The sequence below is a fragment of the Alosa sapidissima genome, chromosome 3, assembly GCF_018492685.1.
Source record: "Alosa sapidissima isolate fAloSap1 chromosome 3, fAloSap1.pri, whole genome shotgun sequence".
Classification (NCBI taxonomy): Eukaryota; Metazoa; Chordata; class Actinopteri; order Clupeiformes; family Clupeidae; genus Alosa; species Alosa sapidissima.
In genome coordinates, this window is record NC_055959.1 from 13,442,977 (window position 1) to 13,468,876 (window position 25,900).

General features: G+C 43.0%; 2 protein-coding genes and 1 long non-coding RNA gene across 16 annotated transcripts in view; 2 read left to right on the forward strand and 1 right to left on the reverse strand.

Annotated features, from left to right (window-relative positions):
- Positions 1-3,160, forward strand: part of kansl1b (KAT8 regulatory NSL complex subunit 1b) — a 72,389-nt gene extending 69,229 nt beyond the window's left edge. For all 4 annotated transcript variants that reach the window (XM_042085710.1, XM_042085709.1, XM_042085708.1 and 1 more), the window contains 2 exons: positions 188-428; positions 700-3,160. In XM_042085710.1, the coding sequence (XP_041941644.1) occupies positions 188-428; positions 700-951 (493 nt within the window). In that variant the 3' untranslated portion in view covers positions 952-3,160. The remainder of the gene's footprint in view (positions 1-187; positions 429-699) is intronic.
- Positions 3,161-3,331: 171 nt separating this feature from the next.
- maptb (microtubule-associated protein tau b) overlaps positions 3,332-25,900 on the reverse strand; it is a 52,594-nt gene continuing 30,025 nt past the window's right edge. For 5 of the 11 annotated variants that reach the window (XM_042085713.1, XM_042085714.1, XM_042085712.1 and 2 more), the window contains 10 exons: positions 23,347-24,855; positions 20,831-20,865; positions 20,014-20,199; positions 18,795-18,846; positions 17,546-17,596; positions 16,910-17,154; positions 15,468-15,560; positions 10,387-10,468; positions 9,813-9,919; positions 3,332-6,109 (listed from right to left, as the gene is read on the reverse strand). In XM_042085713.1, coding sequence (XP_041941647.1) covers positions 5,897-6,109; positions 9,813-9,919; positions 10,387-10,468; positions 15,468-15,560; positions 16,910-17,154; positions 17,546-17,596; positions 18,795-18,846; positions 20,014-20,199; positions 20,831-20,865; positions 23,347-24,855 — 2,573 coding nt within the window. In that variant the 3' untranslated portion in view covers positions 3,332-5,896. Of the gene's footprint in view, positions 6,110-7,135; positions 7,338-9,812; positions 9,920-10,386; positions 10,469-14,461; positions 15,207-15,467; positions 15,561-16,909; positions 17,155-17,545; positions 17,597-18,794; positions 18,847-20,013; positions 20,200-20,830; positions 20,866-23,346; positions 24,856-25,900 lie in introns of those variants that run through there. The other 6 variants (XM_042085715.1, XM_042085718.1, XM_042085721.1 and 3 more) reach the window with 6 other exon arrangements.
- Positions 9,860-11,522, forward strand: LOC121705039. The gene is made up of 3 exons (XR_006030707.1): positions 9,860-9,996; positions 10,178-10,244; positions 11,177-11,522. It is a non-coding gene; the product is annotated as an uncharacterized LOC121705039 (long non-coding RNA).

Here is a 25,900-nt window from a genome sequence, read left to right on the forward strand (position 1 = left end):
GATAAGCACATTGTAACATAGATTTCGCAATGTACAGCCCTTCAAGTATTGGCACTTTATTTAAACATAGCCCAGACAGGGGTGCTCCAACTTCACATTATAGACCTCAGTTGTGAAGTTTTCAGGTTTGGTGAAAACACTCTGAACATTTCCTTCCTCCCTTTCTGTCTGTCCATTTGTCTATCAGCTCGTACAGGTCATCAGACGGGCGCACCACTCCCCTGCTGGGGGGAACCCACCCTTCCACCCCACAGCCCTCATCCCCGGACACGGCGCACTTCCATCTGCTGCAGGACTCGAGCGGCGCCCCCTCCCCCAGCAGCCCGCCCAGCCCCGACATGCTGCTGCCGCACACACACCTGCACGCGCACTCACACCGTCTGCTCTCCAGCGATGACACGCGCTGTTCCACGCCCGACGAAGAGATGGTAGGCACACACACACTCAGATACATAGTCATGTATGCAAGCAAACACTCTGATTAACGTGCGCATACACAAATGTGCATATACTCACTTCCACAGGTCCACATACATACACACATACAGGCACACACCGCTCAACATCCAGTAAGGCGGTTCACTTTCTCACAAACACACTCTTGGACTCTTGAAAGGTTTGCTTTATTTCAACTACCCATTGCCCTGATTTACTCCATATACTTCTGCCATCTGTGCCCCCTATCTTTGCCCCCTGCAGATCTTGCCACCCGTGCAGCCATGGGAGCGCCGGAACTTTCCGCTGCAGTCGGACCTGCCGCGAGAGACAGACGAGTCTCAGGAGGGCCCTGCCGAGGAGCGGCAGTACCGCACCATACGACGCATCTCGGGCAGCAAGACCCGCTCGGAATCGGACACCGGACCGCCCTCCCCACTCCCTGACGAGAGTGGCGGGAGCAGCAGCAGCAGACACAGAACCCCCACCTGCACACCCAAAACCAGCCATCGCTGAACCACCCTCACCCCCCCCTTACCAGAGACGCTCACGCTCAGCAACCACAACGACGAATGAAAAGTCCTGTTGTTTGATATTCAAACATCAGTCCAAAAAAAATTCACAGTTTTTAGTGAATGATTATATGCGAAAATGTTAGAGATCTGTTAAAAAATATTTTGTTTTGCTTTTTACTTTTCCTTTTGTGGTCACTGGAAGTATGTTTAGACAAAAAAAAAAAGTACAAAAAAGACAGATTAGATAGATGGCTTTAACCATGGCGGATGGGGCGGATCTTGCAGAGTGTGTCCTGATTGGCTGAAACACTCTTTGTGGCTGAGAATGGCTCTTGTCTTCTGTTCCTTCCTCAACCAGTGTAAAGTGAAGACACTTATGAAAATGAAGCGCAACATCCCGTCTCCCACTCTTCCCACCCCTCCTTACCCAACCCCTGCTCACACCTATCGCTAGAGCACTTTGGGACTAGACCCTCTCTCACATTCCCCTCTGTCATTTAACTCCATTATGCTCATCCTGACTCTAGGCTGTAGACAGGACGTATGCTAAAGGGAAAAAAATGAATGAATGAATAAATTAATGATGAATAAATTAAGGCACCAGAAGCACTTGTGTTTTCAGAGAACACTTGGTGTTGCGCATCTTTTCGCTCAATTTCATGAAGCACTCTCTTTTTTTTTTTTTTTTTTCATATTGCCCACTCTACCGGTTACCGGTATGTGACAGGATATGCCACTGAGTTTATCTTCAAAGCCAGTCCGGTGTCAGTATATGAAGGTTCTTTTCCATTTTCTTGTAACTCTTCATGATGGATCTCATCTCTTTTGCGCTTTGGAACTCTTAATTCAGGCTTCTCACCTCACCTCCCCTCACTCTCAATTGATAATTATTTCCAGGAACCCAAAAGTCCTTGCAAACATACATTACTGGTTCCATGAAGTTTAGATTTTTGGCATCTAGTAGACGCCAAAGTAATTACGGAAAATGTACTTAGATCAGTTATTACACACAGAATATTCAGCATTGGGCAGATTTCCTCTGCTGAAATGTGTACAAGTAAACACCAACCCCTTCTATTGGTATGTCTTATGACTCTGCATTGCTCACTAATCTAATCTCACTAATAATTGCTATCTAAAAAAACCCACCTTAGACAATTAAAACATGTCTCAAGGAATCACTTTTGGGTATAGAATGTCTCTTGGTGACATAAAGTGTGTGTTTGTCGCCATTGATGTAGATGCCCACTATTCCCTTTAGACGTTTAGAAAGACACTGAATGGATTGTCTGTAGTCTTCTGTTGGCCCCGGGTGAGACAAAACCCTTCCCCTCGCCGTTGTCTAATCCTGCTCTCGGCCTGTCCCTCTGGCCGAATATGACGGGCTGTAGCGCGCCTGATTGTATGTGCCAAGTTCGTATGTAACGCTTGCAATCACTGCCCCAAAGCGTCATGCTCAACTCCTTAGTTGTAGTTTCATGTCATTGGATAGTTATCTGTGGCTCGTTCACGTTAATACAAACGAATGTATCATATTCAATAGTGGACCGTTACTTCCTGTTAAGTTCCCCCCCCCCCCCCCCCCCTTGCAGAACGCTCATATCTGCACCGATTAGTCCCGTTATGCCCATTTATCTGTCTCTGGATTGAGAGAATCCGGGTGATGCTCGTGGATCCTTAGCCCGGTGGATTGTCTGGAACAGCAGACAGCAAAAATCCTGAAGGACGTCTGATTGTCAGTCCGGATGGTGTTTGTAAAAGCCTCCGACTACCATGCCGTTTATGTGACCCTATCCCAAGTTTGTCATTATAATCAATTACGCTTTTCTGTCCCTGCTGGCTGGGAATCTTAAATCCCACTTGGCAGGTTTGATGTACAATAGGGTTTGACTTAGCGTTGAAAAGCCAATATTGTATTGTGTGGGTTATTTTCATACTTTGAATATCCAACGTGGTGAATGGGGATGGGTGCGTCTGGTATATCCTTTAGCATGTAATAGTTTGTACAAAAAAAGAGTATATTTTGTAAATACCTCGTTTGATTCTTTACTGTGTTTGATGTTCAGGCTGTAGCTGTCCTGATTGTATAGGGAGAAGACACAAATATTTAACTTTTTCTTTATGCAGAGGCTAAAACATGTTTATGAATAATTGGCAAAGACGGGATGGCAACATTTGTGTATCTCAAAATTAAAGTGAATTATATTGTATCAACAGTGTGGTGTGTCTCTTCCATTAACAAACCATGGTCTGGTCTAAATAGTGGCCGATAGTGAAACTACAAGCTTACCCCAACTGCCTTCAGAGTAGGCTAACTATGAAGATGTCATCTGGAGTTGGTTCACGTTTGTTTAACAAATGAAGACCAAAAAAAAACTGGCTGTTGAATACCGACTTTTATTTTCAAATTCACGTTTACAGCAACAAGTATCAGTGTAAACCAATTCATAATAATAAAACTCACATTACATAGACAATCACGACTGTCAAGCTAGAAGGTAGGCTATAACTGCAATGAAGGGAAAGGCAGAAATAAGGACCGCAAGGAAAAATGACAACACTTCTACACACAGTAGGAGTTCGCACATGTACCGTCAGGAGTAGTCACTCGGCGACTTAAGGAACCAGCTCTCCATACCGCATCGATCAGCACGATCACAAGGCTCTGGACAGCAACTTATAACTTATTGTATTAACACATCTGGCGGGCTCCGACTATTTTAGTGTGTAAAACGCGATTTTTTTTCTCCAGTTTTCCCGTTCTCTAGAACTCGCCCGTTTGGTGCATGCCACGCCTTGCACTTAGGCTACAATATACTTCCACCACTGTTTTCTCAATCATATAGATTATCAACCCTTATTTAGATTGTTTAGGTCCAGTCCCACCCCCCAAGTCCATGCGGGTAATGGAGAGCTCGCCATATAGGCCTACTGAAAGGAATGCTGAAGCGCTTCGTTGCGCACAGATCAGCACGCAAGGGTGACTGAATTGGGTCCAGGTTAGCACAACTAAACACTCACTCTTGACAGGGTATGGATATATGGCAATTCTTCAAAAGGCCTTTACACAGTGACGGGCAACATGAAGTTGCGCTCCATGAAGCCTCGCGTGTTTGCGTTATTTCACATTCCACTTCAGACGCTTTTTTTCTGGTTAGAAAGTTATTATAACCCATCTCAGACGTGTAACAGTGTATGAGAAAACAGTGTAAAGACTAGGTGCGTTAAGGAATTTTGAAGGAAAAGAAGTAGCCTAACTACAAAATAAAGAATAGGAAGATTTGCCAACAGCTGATGCATTCTTTTCTTGAATAGCGGTTACATCTCACATTCACGGACTACTAGTAAGGGAGGAAAAGTGCGCAAAACAAGCTTAGATACGCTTAATGTTTCTTTCTTTTTTAAACTTAAAATGTGTATTCAGTTTTGATATGAAGCTCAGAAATATGTCTAGACAGGTGTGTACAGGGGTTTAAAGCGGTCGCAACCTGATGTTGGTCATTTTTCTAAAATTTAATTTACGCCATGCTGGGAGAAGCTGTATGAATATCGACAGAGTTGATGTGACGTAAATGACTTTCAATGCAAAAAGATCACTTTCACCTTATTACTAAAACGCTCTCTCGGTCATCCCGATGTGGAACAACTGTTTCATTCAAGTTATTTTATGCATAAGTGTATCCACGGCGGAGTAATGTCGATGGCATAACAACGGTGGGCAGGCACTTTTATACCATACATTGCTTTTGAGACAAACGCCTCGCATACAGGTGCCAACACTTAGGGTGCCCAAATTTCTGCTAATGTCTTTTTGGTAAAGCGTAAAATGCGGGGGTATTTAATGGCGTTAATCATTCTAAATCCGTTAATTTTGCGAAGCACAGGGACCAACCCAAACAGGTCCAACTCGGGTTCTCTCTGAATAGGCTATTCTGCAGCATAGTCAAAGCATCGATTAACTTCAGAATTCACGTGAATTCACTGACCGTGAAACACCAATTACCTCACTCCAAAATTAAACTGGCATCCAATTTTACTTACGTTAAAACAGCCATATTGTAGCTGTGCTCTTTCAGACCTAAAGTATTTTCTGAAATACGCTGTAAAGCAATGTATATGCTGATTGCAAATATGTTTTAGTTTTGAGAGCCGTGGCCACGTCGTGCCATGTGCAAAATTACTTTGGACAATTCTTCACTTAGTTTCAAGAAACATCCTTGTTTTGCACTGAGAAAACGAAAAATAGGCCTATAATTAAGATATTTCAGGCCTGTGAATGATGAGACTTATTTATTCCCAGTGCGTGCCTGTGTTTCAGTCATAACATGTAGATGATAACGATGCAATTTGGCACTTAACCCTGTTTTAATAAACTGAGGACAATAATGAACTGTTTACAATATTTTCGCCCTCTTTACATGTAGCCTAAAGACAACTAACCTCCAAGAACCACAATCTATGTCAACAGATGCCCTAATCTGGAATGGTTGTCAGTTTGAATACACGTTGTCATTTCGTCAACAGCTTAATTTTATTTGGACAAATCGATTACCCCCTTGTGATCTGTCGACATTAAAAGTTTAAACATGACATTATTAAGCTACTAAAACATTCACAATAAGGCAACATATATAGACAGTAGTGGAAGAGACCCGGGGAACTGACTTTTTTTGTTCAATCGGGGTTTCATAGACCGACATCTGTTTTTATCATTTGGAATAACAATGAAAGTTGCAATAATGACACTTCGTTTAAAAAAGTAGGCCTATCAGTCATTTCCCAGAAAGCAAAATCTTATCATAACGGACTGATCACACAGATAGGCTGCCCTATTTAAGGGGTAATTAACTTTTTGCAGGACGGAATGGGAGGTGTAGTTGCATTATTTGTATCTTTCTGCAGAAGATCGCGTGCTCCCTTCATCGCATCCGTTATGGCTGAAGAAATCACAGGCCTTGTTTGGCGAGGGAGGCGGACACCTGCTCCGCTAGTGAGGACAGCTGCGGGTCCGTCATGTTGATGCTACCGGAGGAAGAGACGTTGCTGAGGCGACGGGGGGAGCCGTCCATGGAGAGGTCAGCTGACTTACAGACGATGTCCGCTCCGTGGTCGGTTCTTGCTTTCGCCCCATCACGGAAATTCACTTTGTGGGATTCAATCTGCAGTGAGGAAGGGAAGGCTTTAGTGCATAGCTGTACATTTGCTGTGATAAACTTCTACAACAAGTCTTAATTAACTGTGCCTTGCAAAACTAGATGCCATTGGCTCAAAACATAGCCTATAGGGCTAGCACTATTTCTAAATGCAGATAATTCTAACCTGAAAGAATATAGGGATAAGCCTACATTTATTTGTTTCAGTAGCAGCAATGATACCGCTTCAAGGGTCGAAATTATTGGGGGGAAAGGCATATTATGACGAGCACCTTTATCTTATTTACATGCCACTGACATAGCCCACCTTACTTCATAGTTTAATAGTGTTTCTCAAAATATGGGCCAGGTAAGGTCTATTTACTACTGTGAGTGTACCCTATGTTGTTCCAGAATGTCCTTGCAACAAAAGCGCCAGATAAATAATACAAAAAGATAAGATTCGTTTGTTATTATCCAGCATCTCCAATGACTGCAGTCAAAGCTATACATTCACTTTGATCTCGTCTTTTTGATGTATAATTGAAGAATTTGAGACATGCTTAGTTAGACCCATAGACAGTAAAAGAAAGGTTAGACCCGATCCGAAATGTGTATGCGAGGTATAAAACCATGGCAACGCACCCTGAACCAGCAGGTGCGGTGGAGTGGATATCAGAGTATGCGCGCCCTCTGGTGTTTGAAATTGTACACATTTTTCCTTTCTGGTTTAATCTGTCATAATGCAACTCTCCTTTAAAATGTTTTAAGTAAAACATTTACCCACATAGAAAACACATGTAAACATGTTCTCATTCTTCAGCATAACCTCACTGTAAACTGTGCAAAATTGTTTTTTGGAATGTATCTTATAGCGGTATGCATTGGTGTATTCTCAGTCAGTCATTCATCCATCCATTCATTCAGTCATTCATCCATTCGCTCATTCATCTGTCCCAGTGTCAGTCACGCCTGAGACTTGAGCCTGCTGTCTGTGAATGTTTGTAAGCCTACTGGTGTTTGTGTTGTGCTGAGAAACAGGCTGCTACTCACTGGAGGCCTGCAGCCCTGCCAGCTCAGCGCCCTCTAGTGGTGGGGGGCCAGAGGGCAGCGCTGCCTCAGCCTCTGTGTTGTCACAAAGGTCTGCGCTCAAAGCGTTCCCACTGGAGGAGAGCCCTGAGCCGTCTGAGCTGGGAACGTTCCCATTGGAGGAGGCCTCTGTGGCTCCTCCCTCTGGCTCCCTCCCCTTCTCCTTCTACAGGTGGACAGGAGGGATGGAGTGATGGTGGTGGTGGTGGGGGGGCAGTCACCCCAGGAGAACAATATTAATAAATCACAATACAAAGGAAGCAGAAACCTTACATCCGAGGTGGAACATATAAGATGGGAAATGCCACGAATAGGCAGAGTAGGGTAAAGAACATTCACTGTTTTGCTGAAAGACATAGAGAGGGAACATAAATCGCATAAAAGATGACAAAGAGCGAACAGCAGCGCTGGTTTTAACTATAGAGATGAGCTCATCGGCGAGGGTGACGGCTTTGACCACATATGAGCCGGCCAGATCCAATCCTGTTTGAGGAGATCATGTTCTCCTGACTCGGCCACGTTTTTGGTGCCAAGACATGTACAGTACTATCTAAGATCTCTGTTAAAATGCTCGATTGAGAAACTAAAATGTCCTGCCCATGAGGCCTCTGTGGTTAAGACGTTACAGACAGGTAAGACTGAAAGGAAGGTTAGTATGCTTTTGCTATGCTAGGACTGACATGCCACACTGATTAAATGGGAAAGGGTGAGGGGGACTGGAAAAACAGTGAGATGCAGATAGTGGGTGAAGACATGTGAGAGAGGAAACAAAACACGTGACAGAAAGAGAGAGAGAGGGGGGGGGGGATTGTGATGCCACTCATGCTGGTTGAAGGAGAAGAGAAAGGAAGTCGAGAGGCGAGGCAGCCTTCCTACTGTGCTCCTGTCTGCCCTCAGCTGTCTGCTATTCTCTCTCAGTGTGTGTGTGCATCCGTGCGTGTGTGTACATGTGTAGGCAGCCGTGGCCTACTGGTTAGGGCTTCGGGCTTGTAACCGGAGGATTGCCAGTTCCATCCCCGACCAGTAAGAAAAATGTGGGCGGGAGAAGTGGTTGAGCACTGCTCTCCCATGCCCACATCCACGGCTGAAGTGCCCTTGAGCAAGGCACCTAACCCCTCACTGCTCTCCCATGCCCACATCCACGGCTGAAGTGCCCTTGCGCAAGGCACCTAACTCCTTACTGCTCCCCAAGCGCCGCTGTAGCAGGCAGCTCACTGCTCCTGGTTAGTGTGTGCTTCAACTCACTGTGTGTACACTGTGTGCTGTGTGTGTTTCACTAATTCACAGATTGGGATAAATGCAGAGACCAAATTTCCCTCACGGGTTCAAAAGAGTATATATACTTATACTTACTTACATGTGTGTGCGTGTGTACATGTGTGCATGCAGTGTTTACAATCCTGTCTGCTTGAATTGGCTATCCATCTATATGAATATGAGTATGAGATTTCGGATATTAAAGCCGTAATTGTGTAATATGAAAAAGTATAGAACAATATAGTTACATTAGAAGGGAGCTAGTGTGTGGACTTCTACACTATTTCATATTGCACTGCCTTGGGTCGAGCACCTACACGGTGTGATGTGCGCACTGCTTCGACAATCTTTTGAACAGCAGTAATGGGTTTCTCTTACACAGACAACACTTATGTTAAATAATGAGGGTGCAAGACACCACTTCTTGGCTTTAATTGCAGTCACAGCACACTCAACATCTGCATTTGTTTTTTTTTTAACTGATTAACACAATATAAACGTAATGCTTTTGAAAATGTTTATCTCCTTTATCCTAATGAGTAACTCAGTGGTGAAGCACTAGTGAATAGAGAAGCTGTTGCGAGCAGTCGATTGACACGGATCAGTCAGAGAGATGAGGCAAGGTGCTGGATGCGGTAGCAAAGCTGTGTAGGACTGCACCGTTTGGGGGAAATATGGAATTCCAATTCTTCTGAGAGATATTGTGATTCCGATATGATTTTTTAATGTGAATGAATTGGTTCAGTTCAATATTCCAAATGTCTCTTTAAGTTGTGCCACTTCTGATTGGTGAGCATGCCTAGTGTATGAGAAGCACAACACTCCTGATTGACTGGGAATCTCACCAATCCCCAAGTGCTGTGCTTCTCACTCATTAGGTATGCTCACCAATCAGACATGGAAGATGACAAGAATATAAAAATCATAAATGTGACGAGGTTAACTGTGCATGATTGTTTGTAGCCTTGGTGATTAGATAATTGCAGTGGTTCATATTGCGATTGCGATCTTTGTGCAGCCCTACAGCTGTGTACAGGGACCAAGCCAGAAGAGTGCAGTCACACCATGTGCAAGCAGATCACTCCACAAGACCACTTCAGGTGATTCCATAAAGCACCTGTGACTTTTCAAGCGTGATTTCATTTGAAAAGGGAGTGAAACACCATCCACCAAGATTTGGTGTATTATGGACATTTTATTAAGAAATGAAATGTTGAGTGTGCCTCTACGTTTGTATTTATTTTACCAATTTATTATAAATGTGTGATGCATTTTTGTTTAAAAAATGGTCTTCAATTGTCCATTACATTTCTCATTGAATGAATTCTACAGAAGTATAAAAACATTGCTGGAGTCCAGACATGAGAGGTAAGAGCTTGGTTACCTTCCTCTGCCCCCCTCCAGGTGTGTGTCCTATGTTCTCCAGGGAGCCGACCTTGGACTGGCCCTTGAACTCCAGCTTCTCAGTCCTGATCTCCACTCTCCCACCACCTGCACCCAGACAGATTTCAACATCTTGCCGAGACAAGTTTCAGAGCATTCCACAGAGGACCACCAAAGTGACACAGGTATTCAAACACTGTCCTTTTATTTGATTAATGGGCTTTAATTAATGCCTGATATGCCCTGGCTTGCCCAAGATAAACATCCAAAAAATTCCAAATGCAAAAAATGAATTTGTGTTGAAATTGGTACCCAAGACTAATTGCACAGCATTGATATGATAATAATACATTTGGCGCCCCCTAGAGCTTCCTGGCCACATGTGTGCTGTTGCTATGAAGAATCAAGCTCAAGCAATCCCAGAGTTTCACAGGTCAGTCAGTTTTGTCCTCATTTATTTGCATACGAGTCTGTAGATAGAATTATGGTACACTACATAGGGAAACGTCCACAAAAACACACAGACTTACAACTTAGCAGTAGGACTATTACTATACACACAGTCACAAACGTACCTGGCTTGTGGTGGATGTTAGCCTTGGAGCCACACTTGGACTGCACGTTGCTCAGGTCGATCTTTTTGTGTACGATCTGGACCTGGACACAGCGGGAGAGGGAGGAGAGAGAGAGAAAGAGACAGGAGAAATGGTCAGAGACGACAGGGAGGCACACACACACACACACACACTCCCCAGTCCATCCCATCCACAAGGGGACACTGGCTGAGCCTCAGCAGAGCCAGGAAATCCAGCAAGGCAGGCAGACCTCCAGCTCAGGGGAGTCCAGAGCAGGGAGAAGACACATGCAGGACTGCACCAAGGCCATCCAGCTACTGAAGCAGTCACTTCTCATTCAGGAAGAGACAGGCCTTTTAGGGGAGGAGAGAGCAGTACAGGTATAAAGATGAGGGGAAATGAAGAGGTCATTAAAAAGGGAAAGTTACGTGAGGATAAAGGGAGAAGGGTAAAGGAGAATGAAGTCATTGTGTAGTCCACTCACATAGCCATTCAGCGTTTGGCAGTTCCTCCGCCAACTAGTTCAGTTTCACAACAGAGGGGCAAATGCCTCCCTGCTGACTGCGCAAGGCAGAACAATAGGCTGTCCAAGAACATGCACACACACACACACACAAAGTCACACACACATACACTCACACATGCATATGATCAGGCAGAAAGCCTATCATGAGTGTGGTTTGCTGCAGTAAGACAGAGTGCTGGTGTCAGCATTGCCACTGCAGTGGTTTCTCTCAGCCATCCTCCACAGAATGTGTGTTTGTTTGTGCATGTGTATGTGTGTTTGTAGCTGGGAGTGTGACTGTGAGAGTGTACCAGCTCGCTCCATCACCAAGACTCAACAAGCCCAGCATGCCAGAATGCAGTCTCATTATCAAAGCTCAGCTCATTTTTTGCCATCAGCAGAACGATGGATCTAAGTGCAATAGACCCATGTGCAGAATGATGTGATTATCCAACAATCCCAACACTTGGCCAGCACAGATTCTGGCTCTAGATTTTCAGTTGCTTAAGTTCTCGCAACCTTTGATTAAACTGCTTCAACAATGCAACAAAGCACTGGCTGCCAACTTGAACTTGTTTACCCTGGCGGTGCCGTTTCATCCTATAACACAAGTCCTATTGACAACAAGTCACTATTTGTTCTGGTATGTGTATTGTTTGAGAGCTAGAGATGGTTGGGATTAAATAAAGCCCACTGCACAAGTTCCATAGTTAAATTTGTTGGGTTTAGGAAAAGGGAAGAGGTTTGTGAGAATGTTAAGTGCATTCTCTAAGTAATCCCTTAGAACAACAGCTAACACATAAACACAGACAGAAGAGAAAAGGAAAACAACTCCTACACTGATCAGCACACACATACGCATACTCCCAGGGGTCGTCAGGAACCTGGTCATCCTAACACACGCACACATTCACATACTGAGACATCAGGAGGTCCAGCCATTTACTTCCTATACATTTCATGCAGTTCAGGGATTAAACCAACTCTAACTAACACTGGGTAAAAAAAAAAAAAAAAAACTGTATACTTCCAGTTAAGATGATAGGAAGAAGTACATAGCATGAATTTATGAAAGGAATTGTGTTGGCATAGTGGGTTTGAGTTAGAAAGTCAGCCTAGAAATCGTCTCACTCTTATCAGAAACCGTTTCTTGGTACCACCACTGAAAACAACTAAATGCCACTTGAATGTCTTCTTCATATCTTCTTGGCTTTTCAGACAGGCAGACTTGGGGGCATCATCATAGCAGAGACATCTCTGAGAATGCATTGCCCTTTACCCATGCAAGAGACCATCTGACCACTCTAAAATAACTTCCTTTCCTTGCGCCCTGTCCATCACTGGAAATCATTTAAATTCAAAACACAGGGTAGCCACTCTGAAGGCTGTTCAACCTTCAATTATCCAGTGTAGATCAGTGGCCACCGACACAAGGAACTAGGAAAGAAGGCTGTTTCAGAGGATTATGATTGGTCTCAAGAGTTTGCCAACAGTCTTGAATGGAGCTAGCTGACCAAAGACACCAGGGCTGTACAGCTGTTCATCCAGAATGTTCTACAGTAGGAATGCCAGAGTTTTAAAGCTTTTAGGATTGCTGTCATTTCTAAGTCCTATGGTCAATCTAGGCTCAGGTGTCACCCCATTCAGATTAGCCAAGTGGTTTTAAACAAGCCTTTCCAAGCAATTTTGCTATTTAGGCAAATCTTAGACGTGTTGTCATCAGTTTGCTACTGGTGATGTGAGAGCAAAAATGCTAATGCTACAGAGATGTTACAGAGATTTCAGTGGCTGCTAAGATTTCAGTGGCCCTGACTGCTAATGCTGCGCTCAGAAAATTAAGCCTAATTGAAGTCTCGTCATAACAGTTAAGCTTTTTAAAAACCTGAGCCCTTAAAGCGCAACAGTGATTGGACAATGGCAGAAAGAAAAGTCTTCTGATTGGCAAATGGCAAAGAGAGGACATTTTTGCTTGAACATAGCAGTCTACTATTGTCCGATCATAAATGTGCTTCCCTGAGGGTTGCAAAGGTCAAAGAAGGTTAAGTGTGCACGTTGTCAAGGAACCCTCTTTTGGGATTCAATGAGATGGGTTAAACCATTGGCTTGAGGGGTGAAGAGGAGGGCTGGCATTTCACCAGCAACTGACCTAGAGTTGCTTACTTCAATTGATCAGTTTGCAGGATGGTAATCAAATCTAATACGTTCGATTGTGTGGAACCTTTATTGATTTTTCTCTACATGGGGCGACACCAAAACCAGTCGATCGGTAAGTGGACTGAGCAGCTGAGCTCACTGAGCAGCACCCTCTTTGAATGCTTTAAAACATTTGAATTCTTTTTACAAGGATAGACTTCAAACTATGGGATAGATCTAACAGCTGTGGCCAGACCTTTTACGGCAGATCTCTAAATAAATTAGCAAATCATGAACCATCTGTTCCTTAGTTCTGATTTACAATCCAGTATAATAATAATAATAATAATACACTGCACATATTTATTGTTAATTTATATTACTGTAAACCATTCCACCTTCTTAACTGTATGCTATTGTCTACACTGCACTATATATCTTACACTCTTTATGCACCACCATCCTATACTGTGTATATAACATTGCACTTTTCTGCTTTTTTGCACCTCTGGTTAGACGCAAACTGCATTTCATTATCTCTGTACTTGTACTCTGCACAATGACAATCAAGTTGAATCTAATCTAACCTAATCCAATAAGTAATGTAATTTGAGCAACGAATAAGTCATTTCAGACATGACATGTAATGCTAATAACAACTTTTTTCCTCATAACATTAACAGAGCAACTAAATTGCAAAATGGAAGTGCCTTGGTAAGAGGAAGTTAATGTTTTGTTAATGTTTTTTTAATTTTTTATTCATTTCCTTCAAAAGGAACTCTAAGGTCATATAATATAGTCTAATAAAACCCAGCAAAGGAGACTTACTGATGGTAACTTGGCTTAAGATACTCATGTCATCTTATGACTACAATTTCATTCGTTAAGATATTCTTCTTCTCCAAGAGTGGAACAAATTGATAGTGACGGTAATAGCATTAATGGAGACTGGGAAGCGAATGAAGCGTTGACATATTCTTCTCAGCTCATCTCTAATACATCCATCCCCTAATTTCAATGCAAATTAAATATTTAAGAATCTAGTTAAAACAAATGTTCTGTGTCTTGTTATTTCACAGAAAAATAGCTAAATTAATGCTAATCTCAGAGTATATGCTTTAAAACAAATGTATGCTAATCTATCATTACCTGTACAATTTATTTGGCTAGTATTAATGCACTGGTGTGAATATTTAATTCAGAAACTAGTTGGAAAGTAGGGGGGGTGCTGTGGCGCGGCAGGCTACAGCGCCCGTACCATATACGAGTAGCGCCAGTACCGTTCGAGTCCGACCTGCGGTCATTTCCCGATCCCACCCCTCTCTCTCCCGCTTGCTTCTTGTCTCACTCTCCACTGTCCTGTCCAAATAAAGGCAAAAAAGCCCCAAAAATATACTTTAAAAAAAAGAAAGAAACTAGTTAAAGATATTTTGACTGGAATGTACTCATATTAATGTTAATGCAACTACCCTCATAATAATCAGTTTCTTTAGATAATTTACTGAGAAACATCTAAAACTAATAATCAGTATGTGCTGATGAACCAGCTATATAAGCAATACAATACTCTAAATACATATTGCCTGGCTAAAGAACAGAGGGAGGCTGTGATGTCTTCTCCCTTAAAGTTCTAGCCACGTCTGTTTGTTACTGTTTCAGCTGAATCCACAGAAAGAGAGGAGGCCGCAGGAGTTACCGCAGACCATGTCTTTTTCCATCACTGAAAGGATAATATGTACATTTCCTTTACATGTCCAGATGGACTGAAAGTAAGTCAAGTATTAAAAGACTGCCAGTATAGATCACCTAGAGAATCCAAGAGTTAGAGGCAAAATGTATGTAGCTGTAGCCAGCAGGTAATTTCTGAAAATGTTCCATATACGTCCCCATCACCTTGGCTTGCTACTTCCCATTAGCATCCCCAAATGTGGAGACAGCTACATGAAATCCTTTAAGACGCCAGCAATAAGACAGAGAATCCGGTGTGGACTCTGCTGCCACAGACTCCCAGTTTCTCTCTGTGTGGATTCAGCTGCTGGGCTGTGAGACTCAGCTCCAGCCAATGGGTTCCTCCTGTTGGGTTACTCACATTACCACCGCCAGGAACATGCTTCATATTGTCTTTGGAGCCACACCTAGCCTTAACATTAGAAAAATCCACCTTCTTGTGAACTATTTGCACCTGCAGGAGCCAGAGGAAGAAAGGGTGCACAGAAACAGACAGACAGAAAGAAACAAAACAAACAAAAGAAAGAAGGAAAAAGAATAATGTTAACCTCCCACATTGTGACGCTTCAGTGCAAGTCACAGCCTGCACTTTTCAGGGCAAAAACAAACGAAATGACAAAGAAATTAAAGGGAAATGAGGAGAAAAAGTGGAAATGGTAGTTTAGTTGGAGTTGTGACAAGATGTGTCACCACCATCATAATCTCACACACTCACATTGCCCCCGCCTGGGGTATGTTTAATGTTGTCTTTGGAGCCACACTTCGCCTGGACGTTGCTCACATCAATCTTCTTTTCCTCTATTTTCACCTGAAACAAACGAAGGTAATATTGTTATGGTTTCCTCCGTGTACTGGGGCTTCTTGCCTTTTGTGAAATGGAAGAAATGAGGAATCCAAGAAAACAAGCCAACACATGGCACACACACTGGGCAGAAAAGTCCCAAACTTTTCAGTCCATTTTTCTTCCACAACCTGTAAGGAAAGTACATGTGTTTATCCAGTTGACTTGAATAATCAACATGGCCAACGTCATGATCACCAAAATGTGCTTGCTGTTCTTCATGCCCTTACACTGAGTGAATTTCTGAATGTGTTTGTATCAGAACATCAATTCCCATCTAAATTAAACTAGAGTGGCTCTAGTAGTCTAGGAAGAGTTTAAAATATGAGAATCAAATATTCCTACAACCACAGCTCATTTTGGCACAGCTGCACAAAGTGATTCATTTCTCAGTCACTTGGTGAACATATACCGGTATGTCTTTAATTCTTAGCCTTATCTTGCCTTGTTTTTAATCTCCAATAAAGTCTAGTGGACTGTATCGATCCAAAATCAAACTATCAATCTACATGATGCATTGATTCGTGTTGTAGGCTAAATGCATCACTGCAAATTGTATTATGAAAGTCTCTGTCAAAGCTACTGAGTACATTGTGCTGACAGGGAACCATTTTGCAAACTAACAGCAGTTAGGAGTGAGCTGTTTGCTCTGCCATATCTCTGAAAGCCTTACATGAGTTGCTAGAAGAGCACATCAATAAATCATCCGTCCTTGTGAAGGTCTTTAAATGAATAAACATCTCTCTTGTATTTCTTTGAAAAAGGCCCACTGACACAGCATGTGAGATGCATTCAGCAACCGCTCATCTCTTCCCAACCGTCTCTCTCTATCTCTGCTTAGCCAATCAGACACATACGAACTAGAGAGAATACCAGTCCAGGAACCAATAAGAGACATGAAGTGCCAGCGTCTCGGTCATTTGTTTGTGCCATGCTTGGCCTCCCCTGGGAAGTAGCGGCTTAGTCATGTCCTGGATGTCTGTGATGTACACAGCCACAGCAGGGGCGAGCAAAAACAGGGCAAATAAAAAACAAATGCAGAATTGTCAGGCAAACCTCCAACATACTTGTCCTCATGCACACTGTGTGATGTAGTGGGGGGAAAAAAGGAGTGAAAAAAAAGAATTCATGATGGGTTTACTGTATCTAGATAGATAGATAGATAGATAGATAAATAGATAGATAAACAGACACAAACACACATACATATACACACAATTAATCAATTAATTAAATAATCCTGAAGGAAATTTTGAATGTTGGGGAAACTGTCTTTGGGTCGAGAAAAACCTGGTGTCTCCCCTCAGAGTTCTCACCTTGCCTCCCCCAGGCTGGTGCCTGATGTTCTCCGTGGAACCAATCTTGGACCTGACGTTCTTAAGGTCAGGCATGGGTGCCACAGGGGCGATAGGAGTGCGGCGGGACCCTGGGGATTTGGGAGGGGTGCGGACCACAGCCACCTTCTTCACCTGGTGCCCCGGGGTGCTGGAGCGGCTGGATGGGGATTTAGGCGTGGCCGGGCTACTGTAGCCACTTCGGTCAGGAGTCCTGGGAGAGTCAGCTGAAGCAGAGGGAAATGCATCTTGGGAAATGTAGTTCATAAGCAAATAAGTCTGTTGAATTGATTTTTTCCACTTCATGAATCTATCTTTTATTCCAAAACTGGGGGTTTTAATTATTTTTCGTAGCTGATATATCAAAAGACGGCTACGAAAGACGGCTATTGTATGCAACTCATGTACTTTGGTGAATGTGACAGGGAAGCACACTTGGAGTAACTACTTAAAAAAGCAGTATCTGAGGACTGAGGATCTAATAAATCCCTTTTAGAAAAACTAAAAAAAAAAAAAGACACCGCACTGGCCCTTGGTGGTGCATCACATTCACAGATATTTTGTGCTGTGTTTCCTGTTTGATTGTACGCCATTTACTCTTCTCCACATTGCCGTTACCTCTCTCAAACTGGGGAGGTCCTGGTTTCCGCTGATCCATTCTTGCAACAGCTGTGTGTTACAAATCAGAGCAGCACACATGAGACACTGGCCAGGGGCCACTGGTAAGCAGTGACCCCATGGTTCTCAGCACTATGGGTCTTGTATACTCAGAACAGGCAGTCCAGGCCACTCCCAGATGTTATGTTATGTTAGGTTATGTCAGAGCCGCAATGTTAGGAAAATATACTAGATGCTTGTGACATAACTTGTGGCAAGTTGACATGCTGCAACTTGTCCTGGATCTGGTAAGTGACCCTTATATTTTTAGTACAGTGGTTGGCATGCTTCTACACAACTTGAAAGGGTCACAGGGTTTCGAACTACACTAGCTCTTAGGGATTTTTAGTGAAAATGCTAAAGCATTCAATGGATGACAACCTAGCATGCGGTTACGCAACTAACATCCATGAGTGAACCACTGGCAACCAGCGGCTGGCTCTGGAGTGGAGCTGGCCCTGATTGGCAAAGGAGTTCCAGGATCACCGACTAACTCGCCTGTTTTCCACAGGTAGGGATGTTCAGAGAACAAGTTAGATACAGAGAGGGAAAGGAGTTATGATCATGCAGACGTGGAGTTGAGGCTTAATGTGAAAGGGTATGGAAAAGAAGGGGATCTCCTTTAGCCAATGGTAAGAGATCCTCGTCATGTAGCCAAGGTCTGCATTGCACTTTAAGATGATTTCAACGGAATGAAATTGATTCCACTCAATCCACGATCCTAAACGGATCCTAAAGTCACAACGAAACCTGTATCACAGTTCCATAAGCTTTAGTATTTTGGAACGTTACATTGGTAGAATTACATTGTAGCCCAGAGAACTTTTTTTGTTTGCTCAACTGTTTGCATAATGGGCATTGTATCAAGTAAAGAAGCATTATAACAACCCAAGAGACACTCATATAAATATTGACATTATTGTATGGTCATCAGTACCTAATTTACAGTAAGAGTGCTCTGTCATGCCTGCCATACCCCGGAGATTTGTCAAACAATATCCACAGAGATTTATCTTGACAGTTTGAAAACTGTCCATACTTTCGTTGCTTGTTCTGTTTACTTCTGTGAATGTTTATTTGTCTTCATGTACAGCATGTGCAATACGACCAGCAATAAACTTGGATAGGTCCACACAAAAATAAAATGGGCACATGCAGCTTGTTAGCAGTCTGTTGTTGACCGGTGAGGTCTCTGGGAGAGGGCACTTACCAGGTATTCTGGTGGCAGCACCCAGCGGTTTGTCCCCTCCTGCCCTGGCGACCTGAAACAAATTAGACACACGTCTCTACGTATTAGTCATACAGGTTTGCTGTTACTTCCACCATCATTACAACCAAAGAACAAAACAATAATAATAATTTAAATAACATTTGCATTAATCGGTGAGTATGATTAATCTGGGTGGGATTGACTTGATATGATGTTAAAGTCCGGGTACATCAACCCTATATTCATGTTAAAAGGAAAACTACACTTTGTTTGTTTGTTTATTCCTATTTTCCTATTCGCATCATACTGACTCATTACAAGTAGCACGAGGGACATGAACATAGACGTAAAAGGCCTCCATTTTGTAAGAGGAAAATTAAATCCATCTGTTGAGCCAGCATGGTTACTCTTAGTGGAAGGACCTTTACACAGGTGAGATAAACATAGCACCATCCAAAAAGTGTTCTACAGACACAGAGGTGACATTTATTTACAATTACTCTGTGAGATCTGTGTATGCATAAGTAACAATCTGACACAAACACATGCACGCATGCATGCACGCACGCACGCACACGCACACACACACACACACACACACACACACACAGAACAGACTGTTTCTAAGAAGGTGTTAATGCATAATGTCTGCCACATTGCCATGGTCACAGATAGGACCCAGCTGATTTCCATGTAACATCATATCGATGGCTCTTGTTTTAGCTTCCAGGATCAAATATCCACAATAAACATGTACAGAATCAATACCTACACCTTTCTACTAATCCCTAAAAGCCGATATTGGTATTTTAAAAAGCGGTGTAAAGGCAGGGGCTGGGGTCAGGTGTTAGTGTGTGTTAGTATGGCATGGTTAAAACAGTAAGGCCTTATGCACACCCATGCCAACCAGCTGGTGCCAACTCTATAGAAGCTTGGCAGGAAGCAGGAAAAGACACAAGAGCTAAAATATGCATCTGCCAATTACTGTTTTTCTGACCTCCAATGTCCCGGTCTGTATTCCAGAACTGGTTCTTTACAAAAAGAGTCCTGGAAAAAGAATGTCTTTGCTTAAAAAAAAAAAAAAAAGACGGTCACATCATAAGGGTATGTTCCTCTTTAAAAAACTAACAAAGCATTTTCAAGAACATAAATGCTCTATGTGGGCCCATTTCTGGTCAACCAGATATTTGGCATGGGTCTGACATGAGTCCATACTCACCCGGGCCCTGGGCTGGCCTCCTGTTGGGGTGCTGGGGGTGTGACCCCCTGAGCTGGGCCTGTTACCAGAGTACAGGGGAGAGGAGGAGGAGGAGGAAGGCTTTTTGGAGGGGGAGACTGAGGCTACAGGCGTCCGTTTAGGAACAGAGGAGGGTCTGGCTTTAAAGGGTGTGCTTTTTTGTGGTGTCTTTGGTATGAAGTGTGTGTGTGTGTGCGTGCGTGTGTGTGTGTGTGTGTGTGTGTGTGTGGGGAGTTGGATTAAAATGTTAGCGAGTTATATAGGAAAAGAAAGGAAACACACACAAGAACATACACAAAAGAATGTATTTAAATGAGAACACAAATATGAGTAAACAAAATATTAACAATATGAACAAAAATTACTACAGTATACAACTGTGTGGCTCTATTAGCTCCACACATTTCAGTACCAGCATTGTTAAGTAAAATAAATTAAACTCAGATAAATAAACTTAAAAGAACTAATACATTGTAACAAATAACTACAGTACAATGAAAACTTAAATGATAACTAGAATGGCAACAAAAAGTTAACTCGGTTTTTAACTTTTTTGAATGTATGTTAAGGGGAGGGTAATAACTTGGGGTTATGATTTGGACCACTAATTAAGATTACACGGGAGGATAATAAAACAAGCAGAATTCCTTCAGATACCAACGAAAAAAATGCTCTTGAGAATAAAACATAAATATTTGATGAATAAATAAATGTGTTGCTTGTGAAATAAGATGTTTGTGATGTCTGACCCTGTAGTCTGTCTTTAGTCTGTGTGGTTCTGCACATGCTCAGTACGTACCTTCTTATCTGCTCCATTCTTTGCCTCAACCTTCGCTATAAGCAGGAAAGAGCAAGAGAGAGTGAGAGAGAGAGAGAGAGAAGTATAAACACATAGTTAATACCCTCGTTTGTCTAGCCTGTCAACAACAACAAAGTATCAGCATCTCAGGCTTCATCACTGTGCACTGAGTATTTGGGAAATGAGAAGGATGCAAATTCAAATTGAATTTCAAACCATAGTGTAGACAGCTTTCTCATGTGCATTCTGTGTGTGTGTGTGTGTGTGTGTGTGTGTGTATTGTGGTGACGTGATGATTTTGAGAAGGGAAAAAAAAAGAAACATAAGCAACACAGATTAATCTTGCAAAACTGTTGGGATGTGAAGCTTGGCTAATTGGTTGCTTTGATAGCAGGCTGTGTTTAACAGACAACATCAAAAAGCAGACTTGTCAGAGACATATCAGCGGCTGGGTGCATGAACCCACAGCCCTGACTCGTTGTTGTGCTGCTCTGATCAACTCTGAGCTGAGGGGATTTAAACTCTTAGCACAGAGGGGTAGCTTGAGGTTCTGAGTCTGCTGGAATATTAAGCCTGTAGACAGACAAGCCCAAGACAGCATGTTAAAATCTCCAATTTCCCCTCAGTGAGCCTTAAATACACTATAAATAAAATCTCCAATTAGTTTTCAGTATTTCTTAACACAATGTTTCAAAATAAGTAGGTCTTCTCTTTGCTTCTCTTGGGGGAAACATGAGAAAATGTGGGGGAAGTACAATATTGTATACAGTAGGAGGAGGAGGAGGAGTAATAATAGCTATAAGCTGTAAAAACATTATGGCCATTTCCAAATTTTGAGCTCATGATGTGACATTAACATGCCAATACTATCTGGAATGTTTATATGTTCCTTAGGTTAACGTGGACTGATAGCTAACCATAAAACTTCCATCCATTGTTTTGAGTTTGAGAGATGAACGCAAATGAATAAGCTTGCAAGTTAGCTGTAGTCCATTTTCCTTCTAAGATGTCATTCCATTCACTCATATTGTCATGTTAATGCAATGTTTTTGGACTGAAGAAGGAATACAGCCTTTGAGTTTTACCCTACTGTAAATGATGATATTAAAAATGTCCAACGGAACACATAATGGAATACCACTGGTAACACTCTACTGCACTTATCTACTGACAGTGACAACAGAACAGCACTCTCAGACAAAAAGCATCTTTGGCCCTGTTTTTATTTAAAGAGGATTCTACCTTGAAGAATTCCTGAAGAGGCTTCAGGAGTTCTGACACAATATAAAGATTTCAAGATATGTTCTGACTGTTTGTTGTACAAAAATGTGAATTTGTGGTTATTGTCTTGAATTACGAGATAATAACACAGACAACATTTAAGTTTGAAACTTAAATTCCGGTCCAATTTGTGGTGTAGTTTTAGCAGGCTCACAATGCCCGATTAGAAGACATTCAGCTCCGGTCTGATCCAGTTGGATTTCTGGCATGTCAAAAAAAAATGTGAGATGTCTTGCAGTGTGAGTAGTCTAAAATACAGTGTCAGCACAGCAAATGCAGCTGATTGAAACATACAGAGTGAGTTATCATATTGTATGCGACTGTTTTTTCTATTGGGGTAAGCCTCAGAACCCTTGTCTATAAGAGTGTCCATTCATGATGGCTACATCCTCAAGAAGCAGGTAACTTCAGACGTTCACAAACCACAGAAGAACGGAACAATGGTAAACTACAGAAGTCTCTAATCACAAGGGGAGACTGCATGTGAGTTATTTCAATGAATGGGAAGGGTCTATGCACTGAGACAACACACTAAGGGGTTACAGACCTGCTACTGTATATAGATGCACTGCAGGGGTATCGTGTTTCTCTGTCTGATATATGTACTTCACGACAAACTGCTGACTTCAGAAGTTTCAATAAATGTGATGCAGTGAACTGCCTGTGCGTATGCATGTGTTTGTGTGTGTGTGTGTGGTTGTGTATGTGTATAGGAAGGTGTGTGTGCATGATGTGAAAAGACAAGTGAAGACCTTGTAAATAGAACACATATTGACAAACACAGTGAGTAAATGGGCCACATTCCACACATTTGCATGCACAGGTGACATGCACTTAAGGACAGATGAAAACTGGCAAACCAGAGCACACTGTGTTAGCAACAAACACCATGGATGCTACAAACACTGACCACGAACACACACAACAGTTACAGAGACAAAGAGAGAGAGAGAGACAGAGAGAAAAAAAAGAGAGAGCAACACAGACAGACAAAGACATCACAAGAAAGTTCATTCGGTGGCTACAAGCAGTCCGTTTTGTCAACCATCAGCATTTTTATTTGGGGTGATGTGCATTTTTCAGAAAGGGTGCCGCTTATCGTTAGCATTAGCTCAGTGTTATCAAAGGTAAACAGAAAGACCAAAAAATTATCTGTGAGACAAAAAGAAAAGAGGACTCTGGGGCAAGGGGGGAGGGAGAAGGTGGGGGTGGGATTAACAGAACGGAAGACAGACCTTTGCCCTGGGCTGCAGCAGCCAATGGCTTTCTGCCAGGAGTGGCATCTTTTGGGGGGGCTTTCTGGGTTTTGGGGGCTGCCTTGGGGGCAGCCGTGGCCGGGGTAGGAGGTTTCTTAGCTGGAGCTGTCTTGGCTGGAGCTCTCCCTGCTGAGGGAGGAGCGCTAGGTTTGGAAGCACCTTTGGATGCAGGTTGAGGTTTACTGGGAGCTTTGGAAGCTACTGCTGCTGGCTTAGCTTTGGCAACAGGCTCCTTCTTGGCTACAGGCTCTTTCTTTACTACAGGTTCTTCTTTGTCAACAGGTAATGTGGCAGCAATCTCTGTGGCAACAGCTGCTGTGATAGCAACGGCTGTTGCGGCAACAGGCACTGCTGCAGAAACAGCTTGAGCTACCTCCATCTTAGATACGGGGTCCTCATTAGAGGTCTCTGGCTTCTTCTGAGGGGCCTGAGGTTCTGCTTTCTCAGGTGAGGTAAGTTTCTCCTCCACAGGAAATTCCTCTTCCTGCATCTTGGAAGGCAAGTGTTGTTCCTGAACAGAAGGAACAGCATCAATTTCTTCTTTTTCTTCTTCTGGTTCTTCTTCCTCGTCCTCCTCAGGTAGCTTTTCTTCTTCTTCTTCCTCCTCCTGCTCTTCCTGCACCTGCCCTTCTGGCTGCTGTTCGGTGAGGGGTGACCGGTCCTCCTGGGTTTGCTCATTGGTGGGGGTTGGAGAGAAGGGCGATCCAGGATCCGCTCGACAGGAGTCAGGGCTCTTACTCTCTGGTGGGGTCTTGTCATTGCCGTCCTGCCACCCTGGGGGAAGCCCGTGAGGGCTAGGTACCTGAGGCTCAGTGTAGTCAAAGGACAGAACCCGCTGTTTGGTCTCCTCAGAGGTGGCTTCGGGCTTGGATGAGACATCCTGGGCATAGTCAGAGAAGGTGTGGTCTTTCTCAGCAGTCAGGTTCTTTGCAATGTTGTTTTGCTCCATGTGTAAGTCTGCTCTCTCCTCTTCCTCATCTTCTTCCTCATCCCCATCTTGGGTCTCCATGTGGGCTTGGTCTTGAGGTTTACTGGGGCTGATGTCAATCCTAAATTCTTCATCATGAGCAACAGACCTCAGATGATTCCTTTCTTGTTCCTCTTCCTCTTCATCTTCCTCCTTCTCTTCATGGTCCTTTTCACGTTCTTTCTCAGCTTTGCCTTTCTCCATAATCTCGTCTTCCTCCTCTTCCTCAGAGGCACTCGGACTCCGTAGGTCGGAGAACTTATCCGAAGTGCTCCTCTTCACCAAGCTGTCAAATCCTTCCCTCCCAAAAGCTCCATATGAAATTGGTGATGCTGCTTCCTGCCCAATCATGTCCAGTGCTGCTGGGGAAGTTGGTGACCGACGAGGGCTCACCGATCCAGGCCTGAGCTCTCCATCCAGGCCCTGGGTTGCACCATCAAGCAGGTTTGTTGTCGTGGTGGTAGTGGCCCATGCTGGAAGATCCTCTGGACTGAGGTCTGCCCTGGATATGGTGATCACGTCTGATGTGTGGGAAGCAGAACCATAGGGACAACCACAGCCACAACTGTGGGATTAGCTGACACATTCACGACTTTCTCCCTCCACAATTGGTTAGATATTCAGAATGCAAATGAAAAATAAAACAGAAGGAAACAAAGGGAACAGAAAGGAATGGAACTGAAGGAAAGACAAACGAGCCAAATGCCACATAAGCAACCAAATCATTCACTACACAACAAAGGAGCCATTTTATTGTTTGTCACTATGTTTTATCTTTTCTTTGAAGGACAGAACAGGTAGAGAAACCCATGGAGCATTCATTTATTAGACATTTTAATATTTACGGCACTAAGACCATAAATTGGAGCCACTGCAGGTGCTTTTATACAAAGCAGAATGTTTGCTAATCACGCATTTCACTCAATGAATGCCATCAGCAAACGATATAACAATGGACCAGCTACAATGAGGCAATGGAAATGGACAGTATGGACTATAAAAGCACCTGGAGGCTCATCCAACCACAAAATGAACAACCCATAAACAAAAATAAATAAATGTTAACAAAAAATAGGAATACAATAGAGAAACAATAACAAAGCCAAAAACAAAAATTATAAATAAAAAAATAAAGGTTCACACAACACAATTACTCACAAAGACCCAACAGCATTGTCTCATACATACAGTACATATATTTTCCCATTGCATTTATGAGAAAAGCCAGAGCGAAAATGAACACTAAAATGGTGATGAATTGATGTGAGCTGGCTGCCACAGTACCCATTTGCAAAACAGCTGTTTTGGGGCTGGGGGTCCTTACATGTGCTGTCTGGTGACTTCACAGACAGAGAATCGTCCATCTTCTAAGCCAGGTATTAATCATGCTGTATACTTAACACTTATGAGCAGCAAAATTATCGACTGACTATCTCAGGTTACTACCACTTTGTCAGTTGCAGAGGTAAAGCACACTAACAGTGATGTATGAATGGGATTCAGAAGCTATAAATCACTTTGCAACTTTCTCCAGCTTGTTAAGTGTACACATTACTCATATTATGC